Genomic DNA, 20,111 nt, shown 5'->3' on the forward strand with positions numbered 1-20,111 from the left:
TCAAGCGAGCGCGCTACCGCTTGAGCCACACCCCCAGCCCGATTTTTTTTTTTTAAACCCCTACTAGACTAGTTCTCTGTATACCTGAGAGAGCTGAGTTAAAGTGCCCAGCTCTAGTTGTGGATTTATCTATTTCTCCTTTCAGCTGTCAGGTTTTTGTTCATGTATTTTGAAACTCTTTTGTTAGGTACACACATATTTAGGATTGTTCTTTCTTCTAGGTGAATGACCTATTTATTATTATGTAATATCCCTCTTTTTTCCTAATAATTTTCTTTGCTCTTAAGTCCATTTTATCTAATTACAACATAACCACTTGTACTTTTGCTTGATTAGTTTTTACTTTTAGAACAAAGCCCTGTATTAGAAGCATTGAATAAGTGTTGGGTGGTGGTGGTTGTTATTAAAAGAACTATGTCATGACCCCTGTGTGTAGGAATCCCTCCCCAGTTGTTCAGTTGTCTGAAGGGTTCCTTAAGGTTTTTCTATCTTAGATATCCTAATAATGTATTTACTTGGGGATCATGGTGGAGTCTTCAAGGGGATGCAGAGATTCCAAGTTATAAAACAAGAATGGTATTGAATGCAACTGGATATGGAATTTCCAGCATCTCAGTGTAACTAATTTGGGAGGGGAGGATCTGAATCCTGAAAACTTCTTTCATAAAGGAGATTTGTTTTAATTTTTGATGCATTATAAAAAGTGAGTAGCAGTTACATTTTCATGCTCACAGATACTGGCCTCTTGAAAGGCCCAAGGAGGTTGTTAGATTTGGAGTTATTCTTAGGCATTTGAAGGTGATAAAAAATAGTTTTTAACTCTTTAGGGATATCAATGAACCACATGATAAAATGGGTGTCAGTAGATGTTTGAAGGAAGAGAGAGGTTAAGACTGCACAGGTGCGGGAGACCTCTGAAGTATGTGTGCTGAAATAACAGGAAATAGTATTCAACAATGCCTTTGGTTTAAAAAAAAATGCTTTCTAGCTTCTGATTTCCTCTTTAGCATGTTAGTAGCTTAGAAGTTGCTACTCCATCCTAATGAATAAAAGGCTGAAAAACTGAAAAATTAGTAATTCTTCTTAGATCCAGCAGAGATGTGAGGTCACAGGGCAAGCCACAACATCAGAAGTTGGATAGTCAGATATATAGTCCCAGCTTACTCAAGGCACCTACAAGCAGCCACCTGCACAGGAACCTGACAGAGTGAAACTCCCATGTGACACTAGTCATCAAGGGCCGCCAAGCTTTTGTGAGTTTTACTTCCAGGGGTTCTTCCAGGTTCTAGCAGTGAATATTGGAGAAGTATTTTCCAATGCTCTTGGCAAAGGGAGGGGAAAGGTGCCACCAGAGCCTTGTGTTCTTTTTAGCAAGGCTCGCCCCCAGGAGAAACTGTCCTCTGGTGCCTCACTGACCTGACCTGACCTGGGAAAGGGAACCCCTCTCCCTGCCCCCCCCCCCCCACTTTGGCCATCTGTCCCATTTAAGGGGAAGAAATTGAGCAACACAGGTGAAGCACATAGTCCAGGAGTAAAAGCTTACCAAAGACTGAGACCTAATTGTGGGACTATGGAATATTACCTTTCTCCTCACACCTTACTCTGCTTTATCACCAAAGGCTTTTTTAACTGCAAAACACCCCCACCCCAAGCCCAAAATACACACTGGTAATTGAACCCAGAGGCACTTTACCACTGAACCTCACCTGGTGTCATTGTCCCCACTTGTTTGTTTGTTTATTTATTTATTTATTTATTTATTTAATTTTGAGACCAGGTCTCACTAAGTTGACTAGACTGGCCTCAAACTTGCAATCCTCCTACCTAAGCCTCTTGAGTAGCTGGGATTATAGGTATGTACCACTACTCCAGGCTGCTGTAGCTCCTTTAAACCCAGTACTTCATGTCTACCTTTGAGCAAGAGAGACATCCTAAATGGCAAAAAAAAAAAAAAAAAAAAAAAAAAAAACAATTTGAAGAGATTGAAGAGCATTAGAACTAGAGTCACTTTCGGTAGATCAGGAATTTTTAAAAACTATAAATAGCATGCTACCTTCACAATAGAGAAATAACATGAAAGATAGATTATAATGTAAACAGAAAGATGGAAATTCTAAGATCGAATGAAAAAGAAATGCTAGAGATAAAACCACAACAGCACTGTAACAGAAATGAAGAGTGCCTCTATGGGCTCTTTAGTAGATTGGACACAGCTGAGGAAAGAATCCTTGAGCTTGAAATATGTGAATAGAAATCTCAAAACTGAAAAAGATTGCAAAAAATTGGAACAGAATACCTAAGAACTATGGCCCAATTGCAAAAGGTAACATATGTGCTCAATGGGAATGTCAAAAGGAAAAGAGGAACAGAAGAAATATTTGAAAGAGTAATGACATAGAATTTCCCCCAAATTAGTGTCAGAAAGCAAACCAGTGATCCAGGAAGCTCAGAGAACACCAAGCCAGACAAAGCCCCCAAAAGGAAAAAGACCATTTCCACTTGATTTCAAGATGACTTATAAAGTTGCAATTATTGTGGAAAGAAAGAATAAAGAAATAGATCAGGGTTGGGATTGTAGCTCATTGGTGGAGCACTTACCTCACACTTGTGAGGCACTGGGTTTGATTCTCAGCACCACATAAAAATAAATAAATAAAGATATTGTGTCCATCTGCAACTAAAAAGATATTTTTAAAAAAGAAATAGATCAGCAGAACAGAGGACTTAGAAACAGACTTATAGAAATACAAAAGAGCAAAGGAAATATACCAGAGAACAGGTAGTCTTTTATTCAAAAGATGGTGCTGAACATCCATATTGCCAAAAGGTGAATCTGAACATAGACCTTACACACCTGCCACAGAAGGCTTCTTTCTGCAAAAGGGACTGCTGAATAATAAGAAGATAAGCCACCGACTGGGAGAAAAATATTTGCAAAGGACATGTGATAAAAAATCATTACCAAAATAGAAAAGCTCATAAAACTCAACAGTAAGAAAATGAACAACTCAGTTAAAGAATGGGCCAAACACCTGAACAGAAATCTCACTAAAGGTACACAGATGACAAATAAACATATGTTATCAGGAAATTAAAACCACAAGATATCACCACATATCTTTTTAGAACAGCCAAAATTCAGAACACTGAAGACATCAAATGCTGGCGAGAATATGGAACAGCAAGAACTCTCATTCACTGCTGGTGAGAACGCAAAGTGGTACAGCCACTTTGGAAGGTGGATTGTCAGTTTCTCCCAAAGCTACACATAGTCTTGCCATGTGGTTCAGCAGTTGCTCGTCATCATATTTACTCACATGAGTTTAAAACTTAGGTCCACGCAAAAACCTGACCATAGGTGTTTATAGCAGCTTTAGTCAAAAGTTATCAAAACTTGAATACAGCCAAGATGTTATTCAGTAGCTGAGTGGACAAACTGGTACATTTACACTGTGGAATATTATTTAGTGCTCAAAAGAAATGAGCCATTAAGTCATGAAGAGACATGGAAGAACCTTACATGTATATCACTAAATGAAAGAGGCCTCTGTGGAAAGACTGTGAATTGAATGGTTCAGTGACATTCTGGAAAAGACAAAACTGGATACAGTAAAAACCTTAATGGTTGCTGGGGTTAGAGGTAGGGAGGGATGAAAAATTAGAGTATAAAGAACTTTAACTGAATGACAATACAGTGGAGATATGTCACTGTATATTTGTCAACACCCATGGAATACACACTACTACCAAGTGTGATCCCTAATGTAAATCTAGGCCTTAAGTGTTGGTTCGTCACTTTTGTATAATGTATCAGTGTAGTGTGGCATGTTGTTAGTGGGGGGTGTACATAAATGAAGAAGGGGAGTATACAGAAAATCTCTCTTCTCTTGATTTACTACCAACCTAAAACTGCTCTAAAAATATGAATTATATTGGAAAATGCTTCTCAGTAAGAAAAATAATGAACATTTGAGCTAGGAAAACATCTTGGCCTATATGAGGTACTTGGCAAAATGGTAAGACCAAAGACATTTGATTTGGTAGAACATGCCTGTAATCCCAGCAGTTTGGGAGACTGAGGCAGGAGGATCACAAGTTCAAAGCCAGCTTCAGCAACTTAGACCTTATCTGAAAAAGGGCTGGGGATGTAGCTCACTGGGAAGTACTCCTGGGTTCAATCCCTGGCCCCACCAACCCCTTGCCAACAAAAGACAAGACAAAAAAATAAAGAATAGGAGGAGAGAGAAGAAAAAACATTTAGGAACTTTTGTTTCATCGTTGTCTTTGATTTCTGCCAGTGAATTTGATGCCTGAGAAGCAATATTGGCAAGAATATTGAGGGGATAAAATAGATACTATTAAAATAGCTACTATTTTATTTATTCTGCTAGTTCTTGCATTGGTCCAGCTGGTCATTGACTGGGAAGAATTTCCTTGAAACCAGAAGCAGCACATTCCCCTAGGGAAGGCACAGTTAACACACTATGTCATCTCTAGGAAGAAAAAGCACTCACCGAGGGTAACTAGTTACCATCAGCAATGCTGTTATAGACTTTTTTCCATAGTTATGTCCAAGGTAGTGTTTGAATTTCTTAAAAAAGGCAAGTGGTATTTGTCTTACTATTTTGCTCTTAAGTATTTAAGACAAACACATTAGCTCTGTAAAGTTAAACTTTATCTTAGAAAGATGTGGACCAGAAGGAAGAGTTTAGATAAATTTTTTTAAACAGACATTTAATGTTGAATTAGGTAAATTGGTTGGTAAGTCCAGTAGTTGACTTTCTGGTTATTGAACTGACTACTTAACTTTGAAGTACTTGTTTGAATATTTTATTTTGAATTGCCTTTTGATGAAAATAATGCAGATATCAAGACACACCTGTGTGCTTTAGTCACTATGGTTGAGAGCTTCTGCAGAAGTGGTGAAGGGAGTACGGATACCAACTTTCCCCCTTCTTGTTTATATATAAAATTAGGAATATTTAAATGTTAAGCCTTTTTATCCAATTTTATATTTAAGTGTTTTTCAGCATTAATACCAAAATGATTGTTAAAATGTCAGTTTTAATCTGTTGTATGCTAACTACATACAACTGGCTCTTAATTTTGATTCTTTGCATTATCCTTAAACATAATTGTACTGTGAATTTTTAGTTATTTTATGTTCTTAACTGTAGTTTCATGCTATTTTTTAATTAACCTCATTTATTTTTTTTAAATACGGTGCTGCAGTTTGAACCCCTTGCCTCACACGTGCTTGACAAGCCATCTACCACTAAGCCACAACTCCAGTCCCTCATGCTGTTTTTTTCTGCAATTGTGATACCATGCACTCTGATTATGCTTAGTTAGTAGGGTGTAGAAGTTTATATTATTGAGATGTTAATATTTATATCTTTTCTGTTAGGAAAAATTGTCTCCATAGGTATTATTTCCTGATTGGTGGGACACTTAAAACTGAGTTGGGCTGGGCACAGTATTGTACCCCTGTAGTCCCAGTGACTTGGGAGGCTGACACAGGAGGATTGCAAGTTGGAGACCAGTCTCAGAAATTTAGTGAGGCCCTGTTTCAAAATAAAAAAGGGCTGGGAATGTGGCTCAATGGTGAATGCTTCTGGTTTCAATCCCCAGTACCACAAAAACAAAACACACACAAAAAAAAACAACTGAGCTGCATCTGGTTGGGAGTGCTACAGGGTATCAAAGGTAATAAGCATTAACATTAGGATTAAGAAGACCTAATTTCTGGCAGATGTGGTGGCACATGCCTGTAATCCCAGCAGCTCAGGAGGCTGAGGTAGGAGGATTGAAAGTTCAAAGCCAGCTTCAGCAACTTAATGAGGCCCTGAGTAATTTAGGGAAACTCTGTCTCAAAATAAAAAATAAAAAGGGCTGGGATGTTGCTCAGTGGTTAAGTACCCCTAGGTTCAATCCTTGAAACAACAAGGAAAAAAAGAAAGAAAGAAAAAAAAAAAAAGCACAAAACAAAATCTGATGTCCAGTTCTGCTTCTATCATATAATAAATTACTGATTGACCTTCAACACTATCAAAGTCACTGGGACTCAGGTGTTTTTATTTTGATTGATTCTGGGGAAACGTACAGCATTTATTGTTTTGACTATCTTTTAAGTGTGCAGTTCAGTGAGTTAAGTACATTTACATTGTTATACAACCATTGCCAACATACACCTTGGAAGTCTTTGATCTTGCAACTGAAACTCTGTACCCATTAGTAATCAGTTCCCATGCTTCCTCTCAGCCTCTGAAAACCACCGTTCTGCTTTCTATGATTTTGACTACTTTAGGTGCCTCACGTAAGTGGAATCAGCATTCATTCTTTTGTGACTGGCTTATGTCACTTACCATGAGGTCTTCAAGGTTTATTTATATTGTAGCATATATTAGAATTTCCAGTTTTAAGGTTGAGTAATATTCCATTGTATGTAAATTTTGTTTATCCATTCATCTTTCAGTGGACAGTTGAGTTGTTTCCATCTTTTGGCTATTGTGAATAATGCTGCTAAGAACATGGGTATACAAATACCTCCATGAGACCCTGTTTTCATTCTTCTGGATATATACCTAGAACTGACATATCTAGCAATTCCACTTCTATCTCTTAATTTTTTGAAGAATCATACTGTTTTCCACAACAGCTGTACTATTTTACTTTCCCATCAGTAGTGCATTAGGGTTCCAGTTTTTCCACATCCTCACCAACATTTGGTATTTTCTGAATGTTGATCCTAGCCATCCTGATGTATGATAGATGTTATCTCATCATGCTTTTAATTTGTATTTCCCTGATGATTATCGACATTGAATCTCTTTCATGTGCTTATTACACATTTGTGTATCCTCATAGAAGTGTCTATTCAGTCCTTTGCCCACTTTTAAATTGGGTATTTTTTCTGTTGATTTGTAGTAGTCTTTTTGGATATTTATATCCCCATCCAGATATGTGATTTGCATTTTTTTCCATTTCATGGTTCAACTTATCACTATTGATTACATGGAAATTTTAGCTTTTATATCCAATATATTTTAAAATTTTACTTTTTTCTGATGTCATATTCCAAAAAAGTAATTGCCAAATCCAGTGTTAGGAAGCTTTTCCTCTACCCACTCCCCTTTTCCCTATGAGTTTTATAGTTTCAGCTCTTATATTTAGGTTTGTGGTCCTTTTTGAGTTAGTTTTTGTCTGTGGTATGAGGTCAGGGTGCAACTTCATTCTTTAGTTTTCCCAGCACCGTTTTTTGAAGAATGTCCTTTGGCCATTAAATGGTCTTGGCACCTTTGTCTAAATTATTTGCCTCATGAACAGGAGAGTTTGTCTCCAGGCTCTCTATTCTGTTCCATTGGTCTGTATATCTATTTTTCTGGCCAGTACCACACTGTTTTGATTACTGTAGTCTTGTAGCAAGTTGTGAAAACAGGAATGACTTCATCTTTTCTTTCCGATTTGTTTCAGTTACTCAGAATTATTTAGCTATTAATGATGTTAAGATCAATCAGAGAGTTCAGGTTGTAATAGCCTCGATACCAGCCTTTTGCCTGATAGTTTAAACCGTTGTTGAATATTGTTAGAATCATTTAATTAGAGTTTACAAAGGGGTGATTTCTTTCATACTTGTTTTTGGGGACAGTTCTTCATCAATGATAACTTTATTGAATTTTAGTTTCTACAAAAGAGCTGGTTAAATGCTTAATTCTTCACCTTTGATTTCCAGTTTCTACAGAGTTGGCACTCTGTTGTGCTCAGCAACTAATGAATAAAAAAGGAATTGAGGGTTTATTTTGTTTTCTTTTTCTTTATAGTTGTCATTATGAACTCTTAGACTTTCTATAGAAATCTGTTTTAATTCTTTGCAGATAGAGGCAAGGAATCTGTGTTTTTAACATAGAGTCTTCATGATCTTCTCTTAACCATATTTTTTATTTATGCATTATAGTTGTGCATATTGGTAGGATTTGTTGTTACATTATTTGTACATGCACACAATATAACAATAGAATTTGGCCAGTATTATTCCCCAGTATTTCCCCTCCCCCGTCTCCTCCCCTGCCCTTTAGTGCCTTTCCTCTACTCTACTGATCTCCCTCCAGTTTTCCTGAGACTCCCATCCTGCCCACCTTTCTTTTCCTTTTTCCTCTTTGGCTTTCATGTATGAGAGAAAACATGCAACCCTTGGCCTTCATGATCTTGATGGAGTTGGTCTACCTGCAGAGCAGAATGATAGAATTTTATTGATTTAAAACAAGTTGTTATTTTGTTGTTATCTTCCATACCAAAGGTGTTATTCAGGGATGAGATAATGTCTAGTTTTATCAAAGGCTGAAGTTCTTATCACTGGAAATTATTTTTTTGGTACCAGGGATTAAACCCAGGGGCACTCGATCTCTGAGCCACATCTCCAGTCCTTTTAAAAATATTTTTATTTAGAGAGAGGGTCTCACTGCATTACTCAGAGCCTCACTAAGTTGCTGAGGCTGGCTTTGAACTCAGGATCCTCCTGCCTCAGCCTCCCAAGCCACTGGGATTACAGGTGTGCGCCACTGCACCTAGCTGTACTGATTTTTAACAATTTTATTTTACTAGCAAATTATAGATGCTTGTTTGTGCTTATTTTGATATAATTTGATCATTGTGTTACCTAATTTTAGATACGCCAGATTTTCAAAAGCATTCTTACCATAATCTGAGAGGTCTTTGCATATCAGTGTGATCTGTTAGATTATGGACTTGGGCTCTGTCTGAGTAAACTGTTTTCCTTTTATTCTACACTTCAGATAGTCTAAGATTAATAAATAAAAAGGGTATGGTTTTTCTTTAGTAATTTATTGTATATTTCTATGAAAGGAAGTCTATATTTTAATAATAAGGTTTGTCATCTATAAAAAGGCCGAATTGAATGGTATAATATTCACAGAGTCTTCTATCTGCAAAGTTCTGACTCACCCGAAGGTGTCACCCGAAGTCTAGACATTTTAAAATCATGTTTCTCCATTTGCTTACTAAGTTCTGACTAAGTTTACTTGGTACTTGTTTCTACCTTCTTGACTGCTTTTCTGGGATGTCTTCTTGGCTCCCCCCCCCCCCCACTTTCTCCATTTTTCTTTTTTTTTTTAACTGTGCATTAGATTGAACATAATGGTGGTATTTGTTGGGTATTTGTACACCACACAGCGTGACAGTATGGTTTGGTCAGTAACACTCCCCAGCACTTCCCTCTTCCCTCCTTCTATGCCCTTTTCTCTGCTGATCTCCCTTTGATTTTTCATGAAATCCCCACACCCCCCTTTCTTTTCCTTTTCCTTTCTTCCACATGAGAGAAAACATATGACCCTTTACCTTCTGAGTTTAGCTTATTTTGCTTAACATAATGATCTGACGTTCCATTTTCCTGCAAATGATGTAATTCCATAATTCCAGGTGTCTCCTCATGGACACCTAGGCTGGTTCCATAGTTTGGCTCTGGTGAATTGTGCTGCTATAAACATGGGTATGCATGTATCAATATAGTATGATGACTTTAATTCTTTAGGCTAAATATTGAGGAGTGGTGTTCCTGGGTTATATGGTAGTTAGGTCTTTTTCTACTCTGTAGAGGAACCTCCATACTGATTTCCATAGTGGTTGTACTAATTTACAATGCCACCAATAGTGTAAAGGTGTTCCTTTTTCTTTACATCCTCTCCATCATTTATTATTATTTGTATTCTTGTTGACTATTTCTTGACTTATTCTTTTCTGTGTCTATGGGTCAAGATACTAAGGCCTAGGAAGTGGTAAGTAGCTGTATAGTTAGTTCCCTTTGCTTGGGCTCCCAAGTTCCTACCGTGGACAAACAAGTACGAGTTTAAAGAGCCAGTCATTCTAAGAGGTGGGATGTCTTAGTCTGCTTCTAGATGAAGTCTGACCCTGGGCCCATTTCTTTTGCCATTCAACCTCAGATTCTTTCTCCTGAAACTGAAGCAGTTTCATTGGTTGATTCCCTTTTAAAAGGCTGTGATTGATAAATATCTAGCTAGCAGTTTATCTCAGTAATCAAGTCATTCAGGCCATTGGGAATGGCCAGCCTCTATGAAACAAGCCTTTTGGGCCATCTTTACCTTTTTGTTTGTTTGAGTACAAATACACATATACTATGCAGGGGGTGAATACACTCTGGAGTGCAAGGCCCAGCAGCCATCTACAGGCCTGAAACTGTACCACACAGAAGGCATACTTTCCTGTTGCTGATGACCCACGATGGTGATAACTTTAGTGGATCAGAATTGGTGTTTATAAATCAGGGGCTTCTCAAACGATCTTTCTTCCACAGTTACTGTGTAGAATCAGTGCAACAGCCAAGGCAAAGAGGTGGCTTAAGTGAAATAAGACCCAGTGAGTTAGAGAAACTTTAGTTCTCTAAGCCAGGGGAAGAAATGTCGTTAGATTCCTTCAATGATAATGGCTTTCAGAAGAGCGTCCATTCTCATAAGCATTTAGTTCCTGAGCTAAGAGAGTGAAGCACATGATCTGTCCAGAGTAGCTGAATTTATAGACTCAGAAAGGAATTTTTAAAATAGATGGGTAGAAGACAAAGAGTTGGAAAAAGTGAACAATAGTAGAATATGGTACCTCTAATTAAAAATCTAGGATGAGAGAGCATGGAGTAACTCTCCCTCCGGTGACTGCCTTCAGATTGTTCTTTAAGGCCTTTACTGTGTTGGTTCATGAGATTAACTCTGAATCTTGAACATAAGTCCTCTGACCCACCATTCCTGGCACTGCCCCAGATCTCTAAGTGAAGTGGGATGGTGCACATACAGCGCTAGATCAGTAGGTGCACTAGTTTGTGTGAACATTTACATTTTCTTTAATGGTAAGCATTGTCTGGAAGTGGGGGTGACCATGCCTGTGAGTCATGCTAGTGCTGCTAGTGGCTTTAGCTTCCCCTTCTCCAAGTTGAAGAGTTGCTAATTCCAGAAGTGAACAGAAGATGTCACTGCATCTCCATTTACTAGGCTTCCTGGTGGTTGGTACAACCAGTTCTCAATATAGCTATCAGATCACCAAACTTAACTATTATGGCTGTATAACATTCTGAGTTCCCCTACTTTAACCCAAATTAAAAATTGAGTAAACCAAAGAGGGAATTCCTCAAGTTTTCTTAATTGTCTTTTTTTAATGTGTTTGATCTAGACTTATATATTACTGTATTTCTAGGTAGCTGACAAAATGTATTTGCCTTTTCTTGTCACCCTTTCAGCACCTATTTGGGAGCCTAGATAGTTTTTCACAGTTGTTTTCAACAGGGTTCAACTATTGAAAAGTTTACTGGCCTTTCAGGAGCTTACTTTGAGCATGGCGGGGGTGTACCAGGGATTGGACCCCCTCATCAACCTCTGAGCCATGTCCCCAGCTCTATTTTGTATTTTATTTAGAGACAGGGCCTCACTGAGTTGCTCAGCGCCTCACTGTTGCTGAAATTGGTTTCCAACTTGTGATCCTCCTGCCTCAGCCTCCCAGGATACTGGAATTACAGGCGTGTGCCACCATGCCCAGCTTGGTAGCTTACCTTTTTTTTTTCCCTAAATATTTTTGTTATTGACAGGCCTTTATTTATTTATATGTGGTCCTAAGAATCAAACCCAGTGCCTCACACATACTAGGCAAGCACTCTACCACCCAGCCCCAGCCCCAGTCCTCGGTAGCGGTAGCTTACTTTTTAAAAAGCATTCAGCAGGAATGTAGAGGACAGTGTCTTGAAGCGAGGTGCTGAATACCAACGAAAAACAGCTACTTTCTTTATTTTTCTGTCTGAATCCTTAGCTTTGGCAGTTGAGAAAATCAGAAACTGAATTATGACCTCAGGTGCCTGTTTTTAGAAAACCTACTGTTCAGTATACCTAGGTAGTAGGGTTTCCTGTGTTACACAGAAACAAAGTTGGTGGTCAGTTGGATTACTGTAGAAAGTCTGAGGCCTACCAAAGTTATGGTGTGTTTTGATCAGATGGATTGAGAAACTAGAGTTATATATGTCCCGGTTTGGCTAGGTTGGTGCTGGTTTACACCTCTTACTCGTGTGATTATTAACAGTTCCCTTTTTTAATCTCAGTTGTCCTAGTTTGGACAATATATGGTCACTTTAAATTAGCCTAAAAAGAGGTTAATATGTTGCAGTTTTAGTCATATTTTTTGACTTATGAACTATGGCTTCCCTGAATTTCTGAGTTGAACATATGCAAGAAAACGTAAAACTTACAAAAAACTGTTGATTCTTGCAAGGATAGTTTTTTAGTTTCTGTTTTCATTGTTCTCTGGAGTAATGAGTTCCAAAAATAGCTGTGCAATCAGAATCAACTTGTAAGCTTTCACAAATAAGAGTTTCATGGTTCTCACCACACATCCATACCAGAGTTTGTACTTACCATTACATAAAAATATAGAAGTACATGCAGTTCAAATGCTCTTGACAACTTTGTCAGCAAGCTTTTAAAAGCTATCATATAGATAATGATTTCTGTTGTTTAGATGGTGTTTGGGGGGGAGGGGGTTTGGTGATGGCTGCCTGGACCTCAGAGGTGTGCCTGGCATTGATATGAGTTGCCTTTTCATTTCAGATGTCATCTGGGTGATTCTCAGTGTGGAGGTGGGTGGACTGTTAGGAGTAACGCAGCAGCTGTCATCTTTTGAAACGGAGTTCAACACACAGCCTCATCGCAAGGTAGAAGGAAACTTCAACCCGTTTGCCTCTCCCCAAAAGAACCGACAATCAGATGAAAACAACTTAAAAGACCCTGGGGGTTCCGGGTTCGACTCGATCAGCAAAAACACATGGGCTCCTGCTCCTGACCAAACCGAGCAAGATCAGAATAGACTCTCACAGAACTCTGTAAATCTGTCCCCCAGCAGTCACGCAAACAACTTATCAGTAGTGACTTACAGTAAGGTAGGTGCCCTCGGAGAAGAGGAGAAGGGATAGGTGGTGGGCCTTGGGATTCGTGATACCCCTTCTTGGCAAACCTAGAATCCTGACTGCCACTCAGTGGAGGTGGCTCTGTGAGACTGCTCACCTCTTCTGCCAACACCAGCAACACAAATGCCTACCCCTTCTCCCCTCCCCCACCCCACATCTTGTGGATATTGCTGCATCCACATTTTATAATTTATTCCCATCTCTCTGTTCTGGTTTGAATGTTGAAAGACCGACTTTTTTTTTTTTTTTTTTAAACCATATTAGCATTTACAAAACAAAAGCAAATGTCAAAATATCACTAGCCATGCTTCCAGTGTGGATGTATACAAAGCTGAGAGCACAACAACACACATTAGGGATTTGTTTCTAATTGATTGTTTGAGGTGCTCCCCCCATGAGTAGAAAGAGAAACTCAGTTATCTTGTCCTTATTATTGTTGTTGGACTTTAACTTTATTTACCGTGTTTGCATGTCTTGTTGACGTCTTTTCAATCTGTTATGGCCCATTGACCTCTTTACCCACAACCCAGCGTGGCTCAAGTGATATTTTGACTTTTCAAATGTGGGAGATAAGTGAGAGAAATGTTAGCCGAGAATTTAAATACTCTGTTGTGAGATACCCTTCTAGCTGTATGAGTTCTTGATCTGTTTTCCTCATGCCCTGCTAAGGTGACGGTAGCTCCTGGTTGTTGGTTGGGACTGGTTGATGAAGCCCTGGTGCTGATAGTTCATGGTGGCAGGTGTTGTGTGGTTGAGTATTGGGAGAATTCCCCTGCATTCTTCTCTGATGGAAAATGCTGTCCACTTAAGCCCTGTGTCCCACCTGTACAGCTACACAGACTGTGAAGTCGAGTTTTGCTTCATGGTGGCATTCATCCTCAATTTTTAAAATAAAGTTGTTTATTTGAGGGGCAAGTTGCTCTATAAAATGGTATTTTTCTGACTAGTGGTTTATATATGGTTTAGATCAAGAGAGAACTTAAGAAACCTGGTGATGTGAGTGGTCTTTCTTCACATGGTGTCATAGAGGAAATTTATTGAGCGGTGGTAACAGAATGGATTGATATGGTCTTTATAGAGGATTTTGTGCAGTCATGTTAGTTGTACAGGATATGAGAGGAGTAAGTTGGCCAGACAATATTGCTGTAATGAGAAAGGACTTCACATCTTAATACTCTTAAATAAAGATTTTCTTTTAACTTATATAATTCTCCGGAGTCCTTAAATTTTTCTTTCTTAAATTTAATCATCCAGAGTCTGTGACTGTTCTAAGGGTAGTGAGCAGCCTTGTTAGAATGGAAACTTGAGGCAGCTGAGTTTGATGGGAAGATGAAAGCTGAAAGAAGCAAAATCAGTCACTCCACTGCTCTCTGCAAAGGAAGCCCTTAGGCAGCTGTGAGCTGTCTTGCTGAGCCACGCTACAGTCTCAGGAGAGGGCCAGGGCACTGCACTCATCTCCTGCATTGTGACGTGGTTTTTGTCCTCTTCTTTGGGGACTGATGCTTTTCATCCAATTCCATGATATCATCCAGAGGGTATGGTGGTCTCGTCCTCGTCTTTCCTGCCATCTTTAATTAAGGTCTCATCAGCTAGCTGCTTCCTTTGGAAAAGCTGGACCATGATGAGAGGCTATTGAGGTATTTCTTGAAATTGATGAGCTCTTGGGATGTTTTTATGGACCCTTGGATCATTTAGAAGTCGCTAGAACGCATTGAAAATGTCAGTATTTGGGGTCTCCCTTTTCTCTTAATCTGTGCAGAATCTTATTTCAAAAATATTTATATGAACCAAAGTTTCATGAAAGTATTTCTGACTCAAATTGAGTCATCTCCATATCTCAGGGCTCCTTAAGAATTTCATTAGTGTATAGACAGTCATCCCTAAGTATTAACACATCTATGCACATCTAGAGCGGAATGTATTTGGCTGTGGTAGGAGACACAGGAGGAATAAAATATGTGATCCTGCCCACTAGGAGCTTTCAGTACAGCAGGGAGATGAAACAGGCACAGAACTGTCGTAGAACAGTTCAGCCGAGATGAAGTATGAATTTAGTTAGTAGAGAACATATAATTTGTTTGCAAAGGGAAATGATGGGGGGTGTGCAATAAGAGAAGCTTTTCAAAGGTTTGGTGAGATTTGGAAAGATGGCCAGACAGCACGGAGAGTGGTATGGAGAACATTTTAAAGTGCCGAGGGCAGAATAAGTAAGAGTATGGGTGATGGTCAGATGCATAACGCATGCCTGGAATTCCATATACTGAGGCAGGAGGACTGCAAGTTTGAGGCCAGCTTGGGCAAAGGTCTGGGGATGTAGCTCCATTATAGAGCGTTTGCCTGGTGGAATTCCCTGTGTGTGTGTGAGCAGAGGTGGAGTTGTCCCTTTGAGGAGTAGTGAAAAATAATTACAAAGGGCTTTCAAAAATCTTAATACTATATTTAAATGGATACAAATTTATGCTAAAGGGGAGATTTTAAAATGATAGAATCCTAAATATTTATATTTGGCTTTCAAATACACTGCTAAGTTTAAAAGCCAGCATGCTTGAGCTCTGAAGTGTATACTTGACAAAGTGATGCCGTCAGGTATATACTGGAGTTAGTTTTTTTTAACAGTTAAGTACTAGACATGCTTCCAGGTGCTTTGCAGAGATCATCTCATTTTTAGATGAGGAAACAAAAGCTCTGAGCGGCATAGCTGGGATTCTAATCCAGGCACCACATTACTAAAAGGTATTTCCTGGTAGGTGCACTTGGGCTTGCCGTAGGTCCTCTCATTCAGCTGGAAGCTGTGTTGAGGGCCAGCGTGAACTGAGTTGACTAGTATCAAGGCAGGAAAGAAGCAGAATTGAAATAAGATAAGTGATTCTAAAGTAAATTGAGCATTGTCTGTGGCTTCTTGTTTTCACAGAGCTCCCGATTGCTGGGTGTTTAAAATAGTGATGGCTTTTCCTCAGTAAAAATAAAACAATTTTTAACTCTCGGCTGGTGTTATAATAAATTACACCCTTTTATTTATGAATGAATAGAAAAGAAGACAGAGACCCTGGGCTCTGGTGGTGAAAAGTGTTTTCAGTTTCCCAAAGATGCCATCTTCATTGGATGAGGAGGAGGGGTACCTGATGCACTGACATCAGCGATCACTGAGTTGGCAATAGATTTTTTATTTTCTCTAAAGAAATTACCTGCATGACATCAAGGCTGGGAAAGAACGTGACACTTTTGAAGCCCATGACCACAGCTTTAGTTTTCTGCTCCCTCCATAGTTACAGCTTAACTTGCTAAGGTTGGTAGGATGACATGAAAAGATTGCTTGAGGTAGCTGCTCTGTGAGGACTGGGTGTGTCTGTCTGTCTGCAGAGGGGCAGATCTGTCAGTGTCAGGAACTGAACTCCTAGTCGTAAGCTCCCCGGACTCAGTGCTTCATCCCTGCAGGGGATGCTCCTGGTGGGAACCGCTGCCTCAGCTGCATCTGGCGACCCAGAGGCCCTGGCCCCTCCCTGTGAGAGCCGTCAGGGAGTCAGCAAAGTAAGAACATGCCGACCTGCTCCAAAGATTCATAAATTTGGCTCCTTGGTTTTGTTAGAATTTTGCAATTCTCATTCTCAGCTGAATTGTGGCTGACTTGTCCTGGGTTAGATTAAATACTGATGGAGGTTAAGAACTATTTTAATTCATACTTTTAATGTGATCGCTCCAGAGCCTTTGAGGACCAACAGTCACAACTGCACAGGTGCTCACTGCTGGCTTAAGGCCTGTCACACAGTGCATTCTAGCACTCTGACTCATCTTTGGGGCCAGGGTCGCTTCTGCTTGGATAGTGTGAGAGTAATGTAAAACAATTTACAGAGGTGTGGAAGAATGGGGAAAAGGCCTATTAAAATTAGATATGTTGGGGCTTGGGTTGTGGCTCAGTGGTAGAGTACTTGCCTAGCATGTGCGAGGCCCTGGGTTTGATCCTCAGCACCACATAAAAATAAATAAATAAAATAAAGATATTGTGTCCATCTACAACTAAAAGAAAACAAATATTAAAAAAAAAATAGATATGCCTTTTAATTACTAGCCAGTAATTTTTAAAATCTCTTAAGTGTTTATTTTGGTGGCACTGCAGAATGAACGCAACTGGCTCTTTACCACTGAGCTACATCCCCAGCCCTTTTTATTTACTTACTTATGTATTTTGTAATTTTGAGACAGGGTCTCCCTCAGTTGTCAGGGGGTTCCACTTTGAACTTACTATCCTCCTGCCTGAGTAGCTGGAGTTACAGGTATGTGCCACTGCACCCAGCTCTGAATGTTTTCTAAGGCCTTGCAGAGCCATAGGGCACCAAATGGTCTGATTCAGGACAGCTGGAAATAAAGGTGCGGCTGGTAAAACCCAAGTGGCTGTTCTTCAGAACAGCCAATTTGCTTCCTTTCTCTAAAGGAGTAAGATTTTACACTGGGGCGGGGGACGGGGGGCAGAAAAGTAACTTGGACTATGGCTATTATTTTGCGTTTGGTCTTACTTAAAAAAAATGTTTCGGGCTGATATATGTCGTATGTTTCTACTTTAAACTGGATTATAGCCTGAGCCACTGTTATTACTTCTGCCAAGCGCTGCTTCTGGAAAAACATGCTATTATCTTTGTCGGTAGTTGATCCCAAGGCCTTCAAGCTCCTCAGCAGCGCTGCTGAGTGCCATCTGCCCTGCCTGCCTACATGCCCCATCCCTCCCCTCGGATCTAGAGCAGGAGTGAGTCTGCTTTTATCACATCAGAAGTCAACTTTTTCTACCCAGTGGCTGTGTTGATTAGGGCACAGAGGAGTTATTTTCTCTTCATCCATATGAGGGTTTACAAATAGTCCTCGGGAGTACTAGAGATTTGGAAAAGGTTGTGTTTCACTGGTCTAACATCTACTTTGAAGTGGCCTGTAAGTTTTAATAATAAGGGATGACTTTGGGGGACTTAGTGAAATTAAATCTAACATTTGCCTAGTTTCTAGGCACTGAATTTGACCAGAAGCCTGGTGATTGGTGTTGTTACCTGGGCTAATGGTTGTGGGGGGACGTTGGAGGGCACCCATTGCCATGAAACCTGATTATTTTCTATTTTTACGTGCAGATCCTTTTCCTGAAAAGAAGCTGTAAGGACAACTTGTGTCTCTTGATATTTTGTTCAGCCTATGTTGTCCTCTGGCAAAGAACAGGTAGCAAAGCTCGCCAAAGCTATAAAAACTGCCATTTATTAAGCACTTACACTGTGGCAGGCACTGTGCTCAAGACTTTTTAAATTTATTTGTTCTTGAAATTATCAATGTACCAAGTACATCCAAGTAGTTTTACAAAACGCATCACAAAAAACACCAGTCACCTCTCTGCCTCTCAACCCCCAGTTTTTGTTCCCCAGAGCCAGCAGGCTCAGTGCTTGACATTCATTATTCATTTAGTCCACACCAGAGTACAGTGAGTACTGTCATCATTTCTCCTTTACAGTTACTGAGCCTTGAAGTATACAGGTTCCACGACTTGTTCAAGGTCATGCAGCTAGAAAATGGTGAGGCCAGGATGTGAGCAGAAGCAGTTGTCTTGACTCCTGAGCCTGCTCTGTGCTTTAACACTGCATTATATTGCTTTCCAGTCCCAGTGCTCAAGTGCACATTTATTAGCTAACAGCTGTGGGCTTTCTGTCATGTATGGCTGCATTTCAAATGAGGATCAAGGCAGATACCAAATATTGTGTGACTTCTCCATTACTAAGCCTCTTCTCCCCACAAGCTACTACTTTCTTTCTATCCTCCAAGAAAGGAATGGTTCCTTAGAAACCTCAACACCAAGCCACTTGGGTTTAGATTTTGTTGGCATTGAAATTTCCTTTAAGTCACTCTCGTGATAGCACTACCTGTAGCTCTTGAAGTTACCAAAAACTTCCTATCCCTTGATGGTGGCAAAAAGGTAAATAGTCTCAGTGGTTTTGTTTTTCTGGAGCAAATTTAAAATTTCCCCTTGAATATACTGAGTATTTGGTTTGCTTGTTTTTTTGTTTTTTGGTTTTTTCCTTTGATACTGGAGGTTGAACCTGGTGGGTGCTTAACCACTGAGCTACATCCCCAGCCCTTTTTATTTTTCTATTTTTGAGATAAGATCTCACTAAGTTGTCAAACCCAGCTTTGACCTTGGGATCCTCCTGCCTCAGCCTCCCAAGTAGCTGGGATTACAGGCCTGCATCAACATGCCCAGATATATAATATTGGAGATTTTTATAAAGATCCAAATGGAGTTTTGTCAGGTGGCCTATTTAATAGCATATCCAAGTTAAGTATAAAGTTTAGAAGAGGAATTTAGGATTGAGGTGAAGATATAAATTTGGATATCGTGTCACATTGATAGTGTCTAATACTGTGAGATGGGGTATGATCCCCTAAATGATGAGCACAGAGTAGGATATCTTGGCTGCCTGGCTCCAGCTGCTAACATTTTAAGCCAGATAAACTTTTTTCTTTTTGAGCATGGCAGGAGTGTTTGTTCTTATGTGCTGTGTGATGTTTCGCAGCGTCCCTGGTCTTCACACACTTAATGCCATAAGTGCGATGCTCCCTCTTTACAGTATAACAACTCCACAGAGTGTCTCCAGGCACTGCCAAGTGTCCCTGGGGGAGCAGAGCCCTCCCACTGATACAGAGAAGAGGTTCGAGGTCGGGGTGAGGCTTAACATTGTCTGTGACATGCTGTCTAAAGCATCTTTGCTGCCCTGGATTTTTCTTTTAGGAGCTGGGATGAACCCAGTACCTCCCAAGAGGATGTGCTTTACTATGGAGCTACACCCTCATTTTATTTTTGTTTTTTTAATATTTATTTATTTATTAGTTGTAGTTGCACAATATACCTCTATTTATATGTGGTACTGAGGACTGAACCCAAGGCCTCGCACATGCTAGGCAAGTGCTCTACCACTGAGCCACAAGTCCAGCCCCCACCCCCATTTTATTTTTATTCTTAATTCACAACATTCTTGTAACTTTTGTAGTTATATAAAACAGCAGGGAAGCTTTAAGTGACTGCTGACATTCCCACAGCAAATTGAGGTTGGGCCGTGGGTTGGAACTGAGGGACCCAGTTTTATTCTGATGTTGTAGATCACACTGTTGATGAGGTTTGCTG

At 39.7% G+C, this 20,111-nt stretch overlaps 1 protein-coding gene across 6 annotated transcripts in view; it reads left to right on the top strand.

The window, feature by feature from the left end:
• Positions 1 to 20,111, top strand: part of Ilrun (inflammation and lipid regulator with UBA-like and NBR1-like domains) — an 84,164-nt gene that overhangs the window by 55,986 nt on the left and 8,067 nt on the right. For 4 of the 6 annotated variants that reach the window (XM_027943704.2, XM_027943705.2, XM_027943703.2 and 1 more), the window contains one exon: positions 12,612 to 12,940. In XM_027943704.2, the coding sequence (XP_027799505.1) occupies positions 12,612 to 12,940 (329 nt within the window). The remainder of the gene's footprint in view (positions 1 to 12,611; positions 12,941 to 20,111) is intronic. The other 2 variants (XM_071613481.1, XM_027943710.2) reach the window with 1 other exon arrangement.

This window comes from Marmota flaviventris, chromosome 6 (assembly GCF_047511675.1).
Source record: "Marmota flaviventris isolate mMarFla1 chromosome 6, mMarFla1.hap1, whole genome shotgun sequence".
NCBI classification, from domain to species: domain Eukaryota; kingdom Metazoa; phylum Chordata; class Mammalia; order Rodentia; family Sciuridae; genus Marmota; species Marmota flaviventris.